Raw genomic sequence first — 15,909 nt, 5'->3', positions numbered from 1 at the left:
GGAACCGTCCGTGCAGGGCACTAACGCAGACCCAGTAAATCACAAGATGCGGTAAATGGCTGTAGTGCCATAAAAGTCAATGGAGCTACATGCAGAATTAGATCAGCCAAGAATTTGATCCCCTACATTAAGCGGCAACAATACCCACGAAAAGGGAACTTGCAGGCCGCTGTAATAAAATTATCTCCCTTTGATCTCGTCGAGATTCCTCCAGCCTAGTCTCACTCGGAGAAATCAATCTCACGGTCATACAGATCCAGAGCAAAACGAGTAAGCACCCAGCACAGAGCCCGCCTGCTGCCAACACACGTCCCCTACTTGTCCCTATCTGCTTTGCACCTTCCTTGGTATGATTTTCTTGTCCTCTCCCTTTCTCCCTGTCTCTCCCTCTCTCTTCAGGGCGCACGCATACAGCAAGGAGGGCGGTTGAGCAAAGCCGGAGCTGGCAGCCCCACGGCTGACGTTTCCTGGCCAGCACTGGGTGCCGTAACAAGGAAGACGGCAACAACCGAGTTGACGGCAACAACCGAGTTTCCAACGTGGAGCAGCTGCCAGACCACGTGTCCCTGCTGACACCCAGCCTGGCAAGGCCAGGTCCAGGCTGCCAGGACCAGGCTGAGCAGGAACAGCATCTCCAGGAGCAGGCTGAGAGCCCAGGCAGGAACAGCATCTCTGGTGACAGCTCAATAGCGGCAGACGGAGATAGGAGACGAGCTGAGGGTCAGGAGAGGGCTTGCAGTAACCACGAGCTTCAATTAACTGAAAACAGCAGAGGCTGCCTGAAATAAAGCTCCTTCTCATATCAGCCAACACTCAAGGCAACTGCATTTTTGACTATCAAAGCAAAACCAAAAAGCTTTGCTCTCTGCAATTGCTCACAGACCTTAGCTGGGAAGTAATCCTGCCACTCAAAATTTTAGCAAGAGAAATGCTTTCTCAGGCTCCTGGAAGGACCACACAGCACAGACGTGCCAGAGACATTCCCAGGTATTATACATGCGTATCAGATGTGAAACTCTTTTTATGAGTACATTTTACTCTCAAGCAGACAGCCCTTAAAATAGGAGCAGCTGAACTGAAGGGCGGGAGCGGAACAGTGGAACGTTTACAGGGACCCATCCAGGTCACTGCTAACTCCAAGTACGCATTTAGCAACCAAAACTCCTCAAAGAAAGGTTAGAAGATGAGGTCTGCTCACTTGGAGGCTTCAGGCCAACGGTGCTATTGGAAAATGACCCTTGGGGTGGGTTCATTTCTCCCACCCCCCGATCCCTGCCATCCGGGGACGCTGAAGGGAAAGACACCAAAGGAGGTGACTCCAAAAGCAGAGGTGACTGGCATTCTAGAGGACCTGTTCCAAACACCATAAGGAGGTGCAGAGGGCTAGCAGACATATGGACACCTTCATTGCCCAGCAAACTGAATCCCACCCTCAAGAGGGACACGGCAATAGGACCTCTGTACAGGCTTCCTTTCGCATACACAGAAATAGTTGGTTTGTAATGAAAGGCAAAGCACGGACTCTGCATTTACCCCCTGGAATATTCCTACAAGGTTCATCACTGATTAAAGTGATTTCGGCTCCCCATTCCCCCCCCTCCCCCTAGACTGGCCTTTCTGCCTCTGGGTTCTTGCACATACCCGGGAGCGCAGCAGTCAGGGACCGAATTACCGGGGTTATAATTCTTGGCTGTGTACTTTTAACTACAGTGAGGCATTGGCAGAGCTCAGCGCACTAATTCACCTCCATGTAAACATGATTATTTTAAATGAACTCCAGACGAGGTTTAACTGTAAAAACATCTCCAGTTTTTGTAGCATTTTTAAGTGTTCAGCTCGGAGTTGTTTTCATTACAGCAAGAACTTATCCTTTCTTCGGTTTACAAAGAATATTTTCAGAATTAATGATGTCCCAACACCCCCCCAACTATAACATGACACTTGAACGAAAGTCACAAGTCTGAAAATTAAGCTGCAGTGGGATTTCATGGTCAGGATTTTCCCTTTCTTAGCCAGCCGTTCCTTTCCTTACAAGCAAGAATGCTTCGCTACAAAGTGAAGTTGAAGAAGAGAAGTGAAAACAGTAAGAGGTATTCACTGGGCGACATTTCTTCCAATGTTTCTGGCATAGGGTTCCCACTATAGCTTGCAAGAAGAAGTGGCAGAAGAACATTGTGTATACATTGTAATGGTTGTACTTTCTCTGAACAGACATGCTTCCAGGAGGCGGCAGATTAAAGAACTGGTGTTACTTCAGACAGAGAAAAATAACATCTTGCCAGTTGTGTTTATTTGTAGGAACCCATGATTTATGCTTTCCCATTTGTAGAGGGGTTGAGAGAAATGGATCACGTGGGCTCTGTTTAGATAATCCCTGAGGAAATTCAGACTACATCAGGCAGGGAGAGAGAGGGTTTGTTCTCGTAGATGAGAGACGCTGGGAAATGGTAGGGAGACATGAGATTTCCTCGAGATCCTGGAATGAAGTTCAAGGCTCTGATTTTCTGAAAAGATTGAGTGTGGGTTGTGAGAATGAAGCAATTAAGATAACAACAAAAATAGTCCAGGTAGGCAGGGATGAGCAGTTCTTTGCTGTTATTTATTGGGCCAGTGCAGAGAAATAAAATGTTCCTTCCTAAAGCATTTTTTACCTGTCAGTACAACAAGAAGATGCAAAACTGTTCCTACAAGCACGAAAGAGGGATCTGTCACCCACCGACCCACACTCCTGCTCTTTGTTTTCCATAAGGATGCCTCCTTGTGGTGTGGTCCCCATCTCATCTCTCTGCACCCTCCTGGTTTCAGCAGGACTTCCAGAAACCAGCCACTTTTGTGCCTATAAAGGTCTATAAGAACCTAAACAAAACCACTGGCATCCCCTGCCCTGAACAACATCCTTGTCAAAATTAGAGGAGGCAAGAGTGCGACTGCTTTTAAAAAGAAAATACTTATTGCAAAGATGGCTTTAGTTAATTGATCTGGGGAAACAAAAGAAAGCAAAACAAAATCAGCTGTTCAAAGTTTAGCATCGACAGAGGCAACGGCACAGCAGCCCGTGCACGGAACGGGAAATCCTCCTCAGTCTTGAGCTGCAAAGCTTATGGGCCAGAGGAATCCTTTACTCTACAGCACCTGGCACTGTACTGCCTGGAAAGCTGCATTAAATAATTGGCATTAACAGACATAAGTGCTATTTAAGCAGATGCTGGGTTTCACAGCAAGTAGCACGTTTGATTCGTGGCTCGGTGCCCGCTGCTTTGCCATAGGTGCTGATTAAGGAAACGCAGCGGGGAAGGAGACGTGACTCTGTAGCACGGAAAGGGAAGACGGTATTTATGTGACAGATGCAGGATGCTGAATGCCCTTGTCCAAGGGCACATCATGCTGGAAGATCACAATTTCCAAGACTGTCAGAATAAAAAGAAGGGGGGAAAAAATGACAGGATGCCACTCACATAGCAAAATCCCCAGTCGCTGCAATGAGCATCACCCAGAACCTATTAAAAATAAGCTCTAAGTCATCATTTCAGTGGCAAGATTTTCACATGGTGATCAAACAGTCAGCTATCCAGGTGATAACAGGCTGCGGGGTAAATACAACTGTACATATATTAAGCAACAGGCACCAACCTGGGGAGGATTTTTCAGCTGACAGTAAGAAATCGGTGCGCCGAGATGGTAGAGCAGGGAACAACCCCACCGATACGACCACAGCATGTCCCTGCTCAGGGGGGTCTGCCTGCAGCCAGTTCAAGGCAAAATGAAGTGTTAGCAACCCTTAATTTCAGGGCCGGGCACTCCTGCCAAGAAAAGACAGAGCCAAGAGAGGGTCTGAAGCGTCAGAGCCGCTGCCTTGCCTGCCTGGGGCAGGCAGGATAAAGACGGGCAGGGCTGGGAGCGCCCTGCCTGCTGCCTGCAGTGGTCACTGCCTTCCTCCCCATCCCTCCGGGCAGCTGCCCATCGGCAAAGCAGGCGGCAGTAGCAGGATTGCAACTTTTCCAGTTGGTTTTATTTTTTGAGTTTTAGCAAAGTTCTTTGCTCAGCACCTGCTCAACTCTTCAGATGGCTGATTTTTGCATCTCTTTTTCCCAGCTATTTTTCTGAGATCTGCCCTAGACCTGCAATGGCAACTACACGGGCAAGAACCCCACTAGCTTTTAGTTCAAGCCATTTCAGGGTCTTCATGTATCCCATCAAGGTACGCAACAGCTTGAGTGCAAGACCCATCATCCTGGAAGACCTACGGGCCTTTGGGGTGAAGTCTGATCAGAACGACGATGCTTCTCTGGCCCAAGCAAGCTCTACAGAGGAGTGAAAAAGGACCTTTTCCCAAAATGGCCCTTTCTTGGACTGGAAATATTGGGGAATGACGTCCCCATGAACATGGTACCTCACAGGCTTCTGATTCCACTTTTGATGGGACTTTTCTCTTACGTTCTTGTTTCTAAGCCAAATATGAAGCAATGTATAAGAAAGAAAAATAATCCCTAAACTATAAGTCTACTTTCTGCACTCCCCTCTGAAGGCAGAGGATGAGAGCAAAAGGGGGTTTCACCTTCTACCCAAAATACAACAAAAGCTCTAGACTTGGACACAGGATTGTGGGTTTGTATTATTGCCATCATAGGAGCAGGGCCCAGGGCATTATTATGGCTGTGTCACCATAGTGACATTTCAAATTTTTTTTTACATTTCTGTTAAAAAGCTTCTGTTGCAGTTCCCTCACCTGTTTCTGTAAAGAGATGTCAAAAGGATGACCCTGGAGAGGCAGAGAAGAGCCCTGTCTGGCTGAAGAAGCCAGAAAGAAGTGGCCAGAATTATCTCAACATTTTATAAATAACTGTACCACTGTCTTGACAGAAACAAGAAAATGTTAAAACACACAATGGTGTGGCTCAAGGAGACCACAACATCAAGATTTGGATAAATGATATGGCCACATTTGCAGGACCAAAGCAGCAAAATCACATCCAACGCCTGGTAGATTGGGGGAGGCATCAACACACAATCACAATAATGAATATTTTAGAGACAACTTTTAAAGACGTGTATCTAAATCAGGAGTGCAGCAGAAGAAAGGGAGGAAAAAAAAAAAAAAGAGAGCTCCATAGGAACACGCCTGCCAGCCAGTACAAATATCACAATGCTTATACAATAGCTTTCAGTCCCACACACAAAACACTGTTGGACACCTATAGAAAGGATGAACTTCTCATGTAGTACAAATTTCGTAGGATGCAATCCTCTTGTCTTTCTGTCTTAAACTCTTGTGTCGAGTGTTAACAGTGAGCTGTTAAACAGCCGCAGGGTTCCAGCTCTTAAATGGCTACATTTCAGACTGAGATCCAGCAAATTTTTGCACATGTGTAATTTTAAACATCTGAGCACTTAATTCACAGGGAGGAGGTTGGCACGTACATCTTTACCCAGTCAGGACAGAAACATTATCCTGTAGCGATTTGTAAAGCACCTTGGAAGGTTAGCACCTGTTTTTAGCAGCTAATTTTGACAACTTCCATCTCTGAGCTAGGAAAGTGGACAGAAATAACAAAAAACTCACTTTATCCGATTTCCCACAATTCAGATAAGATTAAGCGTGCACGTGAAATTTTCCGCTTCCTATACTGAAAACCAAGGTAAGTCAGCTGAACAGGGGAAGGGTGACACTGGCATCAGACAAACTACCTACCAGCTTACGGCTGGGATCCTGCCCCAAGAGCCTGGGCTGGCCTGGGAGCGGGGATCTCCGCCTGTGCCAGGAATTGCATGATGTCCCAGTAGATCCACCCATTCTCTTTATTGCTGCCACCCTCCCCATCCAGCATCTCTCTTTTTTTCTTCAGGGAGTGGGAGAGCAGGAGAAAAAAAAACCCTGGATTTTGAGCACCTCACTCCTAAACTGCCAGATTTTACTTATCAAAGTCAGAAAAAGATGCTCTGCTACTATAAACACTCCTGACACTGCAGTTTTGCACTTTCCTATACTGCAAGTCCAATCTATGAACAAATGCCCTCCTTCTAGTGCTTTCCTCATGTAAGACACAAGCAAGCTTCACCAGGAATTCAGTCAAACCAAAAAATAAAGCCAGGGTTTTGGTTTCCACACTACAATCCTGAAATCCAATAACAGCCCTCTCACCCCCACCTCTCTGCTGCTGAGAATTAACTGAAAAATATAGCTGTATAGAGGTGGTTTTTTAATACTTTTCCTGGATGGAATTCTATTTGATGCTGTTAAGCTTTGATGACATACCCCAATGACTTGCTTGGAAGAAATCCATTTAGCAAGCTTGCAAATCATGCTGTTTCAGTTCTGTGAGTGCCCATGAGAAATGTGCATTTTCAATCATAAAAGCCATAGAAACAAAATGGAACTTGGAGATGCAGACAGATGAATTCCTTATCACGGCTTGGCTGTGTTCACAGAACATGTGCTTACCATTTCAAACTCCGGAAAACTATTTACAGGAATCTGAAATACAAGACTGAATCCAAAAGTAAGAAATAGATAAATTTCTAGAAGATACTTTTTTTTTTTCCCTTTCAAAGGAAAAATGGAGACTGATTAAAACCAAAGGACCCCCACCCCCTGCCCCTGCAGCCTTTAGCTTTTCTGAGGAATATAAATACTTGTAATACAATCTATGCCCAGGGTGCCAGATTTACAGAGGTCCCTTTATGTTTATGTGGCAGGATACTTCATTTTGGGGAAGCTTGGGGAAAGGAAAAGCAAATAGTTTGCACTTTCTTCACCTCTCCAAAATTCTCTTTGAACAGGAACCGTGGAGGTTGCAGTGGGGATGAACAATTAGCAAGATCCCACTGCCACAGTGTAATCCCCACCAGCAGCAGATCTTTGAAGCACAGTGCCAGGAACCCAGAAGCTTCCAAAAAGATCAGTCACGTCAAGTTGGGAGAGAACATAGCTCTACGGAGTGTTTTCAAAACAGACTGAAAATGGTCTTCACTGGGCATTTTCTGACATACGTTCCTAAAAACTCAGCTCACTTCTACAGGATTCAGTCAATGACAATACCTTTGATTTAAATGCAGTTGTTCCCAAGAAGAGAAAAAGAAGAGAATTAAGAGAAAAATGCGAGATGCTCAGCACCGCAGACAGTAAGCCCTGACACAGTTTTTTTCCCGTATGATGAGATGACTGCCTCATCCTTTCTTGTGCACTCTCCTTGCCCATGTATCCATCTGCTGTCTCCTGTCTCATCCCTTAATCTGTCAGCTGCCTGCATGTTCTCCATTTGATTACTGTACTTCGTTTAGCAAAGCGCAGTCCTGATCCAGGCCTACAGCTCTGGGCGCAAGAACAGTACAGCTCCTTTGCTTTTTACACTGCAACAAAGGGGGCCTCAATTATATATTAGCATCCTGAAAAAAACTAGCAGATTGACAGAGCGCTGGAACATAGTTTCATGAAGGTTTTCTTTTGCAGGAAAGCTGGTTTAAGAAGCTCTTGCCCTCCCCACTGCATTTTGTTATCCTCTCACAGTTGTTCTAGTGCAAACACTTGATGCCCTGCTGTAGCAACCTGCTGCAGGGTAATAGAACATCTCCACCTTCCTAAAAAAGGCTGCCATTTTTTAAAGCACTGATCATATCAATAGTCTGATTCCTAGCACAGTTCCACAGACAGCAGCATCAGCACAACCTCGCAAATACTCTCCTCTGCTCATGGGTGTTTGTCACAGCACAAGAACGTCTAGAAGCAGCTTTACCACTGGAGAAAACGTTCCTGGCATCACACGCTGAAAACCAGCTCCCAGTAATGCTGTCTTATTTGTACCTTTTCTTTTTTTAAAGTGATGTTGCATTTTGCATGAAGCCTGCCACGCTTTTACCCCTCACCCAAATCCACTATTTACATGTCCATTGAGAGAGACAAGAAATCAACTCTATAACATACTAAAGAGATTCCCTTTAAAGTTGAATCCTCTGGATATTACCAAACTTGAACAGTTGAAGCTCTTTCTTTTTCCATTTACCTTTGCAGATTCTGCAGCAAATCAGCTGAACCTTGTGGTCAATGAGATCAAAATAAAACCAAGAGGAACTTCTAATCTTTCTCTGTTATGGAGAGGTGAAATCAGTGCAGGCTCCATAAAATAAGAGTAATGGGAACTGTTGACGGTTATGAGTATCTGCAACAACAAAATGCCTCTCATTAAGTGATGCAGTGAAGCTGTGCAGATGAAGTTATATGCTCTGGTCACAAGGTACAAGTCAACCAAAAAGGAGTTATTTTTTCCTAGCTTTTGAGAGATGCCTTCATGCCCCATGTCTTTGAAAGTGCCACAGTATCTCCTCTTTTCCACAGCTCAGACTGGATGAGCAACAGAGCAAAAGCAGTGTTTGCCCTGCTTGGAAAAGAGCTCCTTTCTTAATTTTCCTACTGGAACATGTCTGAATTCCTCTTTTTTTGTTTCACTTTGATGCTGCTTGGGGCAGACAATCCTACCTTCCTCTCCAGCCACTGCTGGATCGACCATGTTGTCCTGATTGAGGCAATAAAAAACTGAGCAGTCCCTGCAAGGGTGACTAGACATTATCACGCTTCTGAAGGGTTGAGACTGCAGCAACTAGCTCTGTCCCTTGAGAAAGAGAAATTTACATTAAAAAAATATAAACAAATAACCTTACCCACACAATCTCTCATTCAGACATGTTTCAAGATGGGAAAAAATCTTTAGGGAAACAAACATCAAAATGCTGAAAAATTCCTGTAGTTCTAAAAGAAGAAATTTGTCATCACAACAATACAAAGTCTAATGGTCTCTTTTACATACAATTTTGAATTACTGTCTTGTGATAGCAGTCTTTTAAGGATGAACAAGCTCTGAAGATACCTAGAAACACAATTTTCTTGCAAACTTTAGTTTCAAATGTATTTCCCTTTGGCTCAACATTTTGACATTATATTGAGCTAAGCATTTTTTTCCATCAGCAAGACAGACTTTTGCCATGGATTTTAATATCAATCACCTCCACGTTCAGAGAATCACAGAACAGTTTGGGTTGGAAGGCACCTTAAAGATCATCTAGTTCCAACCCCCCTGCCATGGGCAGGGACACCTTCCACTAGACCAGGTTGCTCAAAACCCCATCCAACCTGGCCTTGAACACTGCCAGGGAAGGGGCATCCACAGCTTCTCTGGGCAACCTGTTCCAGTGCCTCAACAGCCTCATTCTGACAGAAACACACAAATGAGAGTACGTACAATAAATATTTAAATTGCCTTTATTGACTTAAGCTCACAATGATTCTGAAAGAATTGCATTTTATTTGCTTAAAAATACCTGATATATTCACAAACAGAATCATTGCCTAAATTTATAATCATAACAATATTATAAGAAAACTAGTAGAAAATAAACACTACTGAAAGACTGGTATTTGGATGAAACACCCAGACTATCACACTAGGCAAACAAATGTACCAAAGACAAAAATCTTCAGACAGCGACTGTCATAAAAAGCCACAAGCTTTAAAATGTGTCTGTCCCTGAAGAATCTGAATCGCCATGTATACTACTCATACTCTGTTCTTGGTTATCTATGTTCATGGAAGGCAGCTTCACTGACACCTTTGCCGCAGAAACATGTGAATTTAAATGTGGGGCAGCATCCTCTCCTAAAAAAAAAATAAATAAAAAAGCAGAACAAAACACATTATTTGCTGTCTATGACAAACAACTAAACTGTACTGAAGTAATCTCCATATTGCATCACTCCATGGAAATACAAAGACACAGACATCCTTACTGTCGACAGCTTTGAGGCATTTCAAAGAGTGATGTTTTAGCCATCACAGTTCTCTTTATCAGGTAACAAAGGGATTAATTTATTTGCATATACAGACTGGGTTGTATATACATACAGATACACACGCACACGTACATATATAAACTTCAAATATGTATACTGGCGTTTTCCACATAAATGAAATGAGATCCATAGATACTAACAGTATTTCTAAATTCCATCTATATGTGTATGTCTGTTTGCATCAAACCCTTAGAAAACATTCAGATTGTTCAAGACCACATATCCATGTACAACCATAAAAATCAAAGCAATACAAGTTGAAGCCATTGGCTACAAGTCCTACAGAGAAAAACACCCTATCAATGCTTCAGCTGTCCAAAACACAAGTGAGAAGTTGTTTTAGCTCTTCCCTATCTCCAACCCATTTCCCTAACTCATTAAGGGTCCTTCTTGCTACTCCTTTGTGGTTTATCTCCCTTCTTTCATCCTCTAACAGACTCCAGAGAAAACGTACACAGCCTCCCCCTTGGAGATGTGGCTTGCAGGACTTTACAAGCCATGTTCATCTTCCAGCAAGCTTGAGATGGCTCCTTGCCACTTCCCAGTCTTGCGATCTGACCCTGCAAAACGTGGGAGAGGGACAAGCCCCCGCACAGCCCAGCCACCGCCGTGCCAGCAGCCCCTGCAAGGAAGAGAGACGTGGCGTGCAGAGCTTCCAGCAGCACTGGCTGCTGAGCAGCTGTGAAAGATCACTGCAGTGCTGAAAAGTTCTCCCGTCTGGGAACCACGGGAGGGGTAGAAAACAACCTGCAGCCAGACACCAGAGATGGGAAGGGAGAGGGGTCATGGGCAAAAGTTACTATATTTAGCCAGAGGAAGGAGACAAGATGAATCAATACAGGGAGCAAGACAGGAATCAGGCTACAGACACGGAGTGAAGGAGAAGAGGAGAAATGGCACCGGACGAATGGTACAACATTCACAAAACTACAGAAAGAGCATTTTGAGATTTCAGTTGCCCTTGGGACATTTATTTTAAGTGCAGCAGCTACAAGCAAAACAAACATATATAAATCTGTGTACAACAGCAAAGGGTCTCTTGGAGTTTGTTCTTATTCCAATAAGCTATAACAATTCTCCCTTCCTCTGTGATAGACTAGGTAATTAAAACACTATTTTCCCAATAAACCCAAGAAGTTAGGCTTTCTTTCACCCCAGTTAATTATCTACTATGTCACTGTAGTAGTAATCTGCTTTCATCTGACTTGTAGCAAAGCATGCTTCAAAAGGCTAATTAAAACAACAAAACCCCACTGCTAAAATAAAATTTCATCCGGTGTTTTTCATGCTCGAACAGCAGCCAAGAGCCTAGGATGTCAAACATGAACGAGGCCAAAGACAGTAAAGCCAGTACATGGAGCAACCTGTGCCAGCCAAGCCTCCTGCCCCCCGGGAAAGCAGGGCTCTGGAGAGGTAGCAAGAGCACAAGAGCATTTTTTTGTGCCCCCAGGGAATCAACACGTCACCTGCTTGCCACAGCTGCTTACGCACTTTGCAAGAAGCGTTGTCCATAGTTTCACTAGACTATCCTCAGTAGTTGGACAGCTTTCATCACCCCCAGCCCAAACTCCTCTACAAAGCACAGCTGCCAACGTTTGGATTGGCGTGGACCTGAGCAAACCTAACACACGAGCAGTAAGAAGACATGAGAAATCCAACGTCTTCTGAACATGATTCGAAAGCACATTTATGGTAACACCACAAAGAGGTGCAAGCAATATATGTGTTTTGTTTTTCCAGAAGTACTTCCATGGCCTTAGTCTGTAGCCATGTTTGCGTGATAAAAATAGGTTATTCAGAAGGGGAACTGAAGAAATGCAAAGTGTTTATTTGGTTAGACATGAAGCTGACACACAGTAAAGACATGAATGTATAATGCCCGAGGAAACTTTGTAAGTCATCCTAGACGCTAAAGCAACTCTCCAACACTATATGAAGTTTGATGCTTTCAAAGCTTGACTTTGTTAATAATTTCCACAGTCATGTCACATTCCATGATGTCATTGTTTCAACAGCTGTTTTCAGGTTTGTTAAAAAAAAAATGAAAAGAAAAAAGAAAAAAAATGCAGGGGAAAAAAAAAGAATATTCCCTTATCCCAAGGCTCTATAGTAACTTCCCAAGTATTTGATTCTGGGGTGCTGAAAGAAAGTATCATATTAGTCTACATTCTTCCTAACACATACTCTAATACATTTTACAGACATACTATAGTTCAATTTTATGATAGATATAAAATGCTAAAAGGGCAGAAAAATTAAAAGAGTAATTCCATCTACTTGCTCAACAGAAAAGTTACCAGGTCCTGAGTTATCTAAATAGCCTTAAAAATAAGCTTAAAAATACCCAAAGTAAACATTTGCCTTTTTTAAAGACAGAAATCTGAAGTCTTTGACTTTGTTAGACGCATGTAGAAAATACAGAACCTGGATTTTCAGCATTCTAACTGTAAAAAAAGTACAGATATCCTATTTCGGCTGCATGGGGGATTCTGCTCAATGACTGTAACTTTCCAGGATAGAAAGCTGCTAGTCCTGAAACTCTACGTTGGCCCAAAGATACAACTACTAAGTTGTTCTCACATGTGCTTTAACATTATCACCTTTTGCTTAATCTAACCTCGTGCATGCACAGTGCATAAAACACATTCATATATACATCTAGAGATTGGTATGTGAATAAATACACAAAAAGCAGCACGCAGGTTTAAATGTTTGTATTCCTGCTCACATATATGTTTTTAGGCATACATATTTACTGATGTCAGGATCTGCCTTTTGCTGTACACCAGTGATAATGTTTGTATAGTCCCTGGCCAGCTCCTTCTTTAACAATGGGATATTCCATTTTATTTCTTCCCCTCTCCCTGCCCCCCATCAGAGAACAGCTCATAACCAATGCTAAGATGGTTTCCTCTTAAACATTGAGCTCTTCACCACCACAAATATGCAAATTGCAATGGTGCTTATAATCTTCTGATATGCCATAAGAATGGAATGGAAAATTCCTCCATTTACAAAGCAGGGCAGGGCAGGGCAGGAAGGCAGGTAATCTTCACAGCTTTTTTCCCTCTTCCGAGGCTCTGGAAGTAGTCAGTACAATTTTGTAATCATGTGCTTAGATGTATTTATAAAAATTTTCCTTGTTAAAATCCAATAACTGGAACATGTGACCTGAGGTGACCTCCAGTTCTCCAAATTCATTGTCACTTTCTAATAGAATACATTCATATAAACTGTGAAAACTGACACTCTTAGTAAGTGTGTAAGGGTGCTTGACTGGTAGAAACTCAACAGTGACTGAAAACATCTTGGTGACCCACTGACGGAAAAGGTCAGATTTCAGATTAGAGATTTTTCCTGTTCTTGGCAATCTATAACAAATTCATGTACAGTACTAAATTTCCAGATCTTTGTTTAACAGAAACATAAAAATTAATGGTGTGTCAACCATCCGGTGACCTGTGAAGGGAGTTTTTCTCTAAGAGGTACCGTCACACAGAGAGTATGCTATATACAAGTGTATCGTGAATGTATGCCAAATGGAAAAGGAATTAAACACACTGAAGGGAGGTTTGGTTACTAATACCATATGGCAACAATAAGAACAAAGAAAAATGTTTAAATCTTTCTTTTTAAATTTTTCTATTTGGTAAAATAAAAAGACTAAACAAGTCTGACTTTTAAGCCAAATAAAAACCACGTGCTTTAACTCCTTCAAGTCGGTGTACATACATTAAATAAAACTTCTATTTTTAATCTATCCGGATGTAAACCAGACCCATATCTTGTAAGTGAAAAGAGCTATCTTCAAGACAATAAATAGGAAGGGGTTTGAAGGATCAGGACCCGGGTTATTGTTTCAGTATAAAACCAGAATCATAATTACTGTAATTACCTACATATTACTTCCGAAAATCTAAAAACAAACATCACCCCCCAGCAACCCTCCCTCTACTCTCTAATTTAACAACTGAAGCAGCTAACTTCTTGAGCAAGAATAAACTTCCAAGCATATGTAAAAACAACTCCAGTGCAGTGCTCTCATTCCTTTAATAGCACGGGTTGATATGAATGGCTTGTTTCTTCTTCTGCCAGATTCCAGCTGCTTCACTTTGTTTATTACTGACTTCAAAGTTTAAAACACTGTCCTGTCCCAACAAATAACTTCCTCCAGATGGCATTATCTCCAGTGTTCAGAGCACTAGGGATAGCACAGCACCTGCAGATCTGTAACTCGGCATCTTAAAATCTTCAGTGAAAGTTCCTTTTTTTTTTTTTTTGTGTCATTCCCCCATTTTGCTCTTTCCCTACAAAAAAAATATTTACATCTAGGATATAGTTACAAAGACCATTAGCAGGGAAACAGAGTTGTCAGAAATTCCTTATAGTAATGACTGTAAGCTAAAGTAGAAAACCTACAAGTCCACAGGTAACAGAACCACTATCAGTAGAAATACTTTATCTGCCCCTCTTACCTGTAAGTAAAGATGTGAGATATGTATTTGTGCCAGTGGGTGTCCGATCTGTGTCTCCATGGATATCTGTATGGTACCAAAGAAAAATTCACTCATTTTTGTACATCGTTATACAGGCAAGTTACCAAATATAGCAACCCAAGAAGCAGCATTTTCAGCAAAATCAAAATTATTCCAGACTTGCTGGGCTAACATATACTGATAAGAAACATCCATATTTTGATGTAAGCAATTCTGAAGGCTACACTGAAAGGAGAAAATACACTGCAATGTCAGTCATGTTACTAATTATAATTATATATAGTATTTCCAGTTCAGACTCATGTCTAGCTATACCCAGCTATTAATTCAATGCTTCTGGAATTTAATGGCTTATACAGTTTAAAGTGGGTATGGTAAGGAACTAGTCACATGGCCTCGAGGTGGTAAAGAATACAACATTCTCAGGAATAATCAGGACCATCAACAGTTTCTCAAATAATCCAATTGTTTGGACAAAATTATTCTCCATTCATTAGAAATTATAGCTCCGCCACTTTTCTAACCTTGGCCACCTTGAATCCGTCTGCATATTTACGTTACTGTGGAAAGGTGTCCTTTCTCAGCTCTGCCAGAAATGAAGCAAAAATGCTTAAGCATGTGTGCTTTTTAGGGCACGGACTCTGTAAATGCTTTGCTAAGCATAGGGCCCCTGCCTGCAGGTCAGACCGCCCGCCACTAGGCTAGAAATACAAAAAGCAAGAACAAGATGCTCTGCAAATGCATGCAGTTCTGTTTTCGTAACTCAGAAAGAGACTGCCCCTAACTTAGCCGGTTTCAGGACAAACAGAAAAGAATCTAGGCAAACTTAGGCCAAATTTCTAGGGCTGAGTTACATGAAAGGGATAGATTTACAATTAAAACACTTCAGTTGTTTTACAGAAATGGACTGACATCTGTAGGACCTGAGCCAAAAATGTCTGGATTTAAAAGCATGAGTCTACTGCTTGAGCTGAAAAAACACGGTTTCATTCTCAAAGGCTTCAGCCAACTCATAAACTTCCATAAGTGGGCCACAGACACCAGCGGAGACAGAAAACTATATAGTATGAGTTCAGTTCAAGTTTTGACCTAAACTTGGCAAATTCCACCTTCCCATGGTGTAATGTACTTACAGAAACTCTGCATACAAGCACACAGAAAATAAACATGCATACACACACACACACTTTTCTTTTTGTTTGTTTGTTTAAACCTTAATGTATATCCTAGCTATAAATATTTCTGAAAGAAAATAAATTCAGATCCTGAGTCAGTAAAGGAGGGTGGGACGCAGGCTAAACAGCTAACAAATTTTCAAAGCAGAATATTTGAAAATTATTTTTCCTCCTCTCACATCTGAGTTCAAGGTTCAGTGTTCTTCCAAAACATGTTATATTCCCACCAATAGCAACACTAAACAGAACAAAAACTAGGAATACATAAAATAAACTAGAACCAGATTTTTCAAAATCCTAACACAGAGACCGGTAGGGAAGGGCAGACAGAAAGCAGATCCAAAAACATCTAGGAATGAGATTGCAGAGTTTACTAAATAAATATTTCCTTTTGGTGCCT

General features: G+C 42.2%; 1 protein-coding gene across 3 annotated transcripts in view; it reads right to left on the bottom strand.

Annotated features, from left to right (window-relative positions):
* Nucleotides 1–9,442: 9,442 nt before the first annotated feature.
* Nucleotides 9,443–15,909, bottom strand: part of KIAA0586 (KIAA0586 ortholog) — a 74,486-nt gene continuing 68,019 nt past the window's right edge. The window contains exons 31-32 of one of the 3 annotated variants that reach the window (XM_010579844.1): nucleotides 14,314–14,379; nucleotides 9,443–9,644 (exon numbers count right to left, since the gene is read on the bottom strand). In XM_010579844.1, coding sequence (XP_010578146.1) covers nucleotides 9,499–9,644; nucleotides 14,314–14,379 — 212 coding nt within the window. In that variant the 3' untranslated portion in view covers nucleotides 9,443–9,498. The remainder of the gene's footprint in view (nucleotides 9,645–14,313; nucleotides 14,380–15,909) is intronic. The other 2 variants (XM_010579843.1, XM_010579845.1) reach the window with 2 other exon arrangements.

The sequence above is a fragment of the Haliaeetus leucocephalus genome, unplaced genomic scaffold (genome assembly GCF_000737465.1).
Source record: "Haliaeetus leucocephalus isolate CR32 unplaced genomic scaffold, Haliaeetus_leucocephalus-4.0 Scaffold678, whole genome shotgun sequence".
NCBI classification, from domain to species: domain Eukaryota; kingdom Metazoa; phylum Chordata; class Aves; order Accipitriformes; family Accipitridae; genus Haliaeetus; species Haliaeetus leucocephalus.
This window is presented reverse-complemented; position numbering and strand designations above follow the sequence as displayed.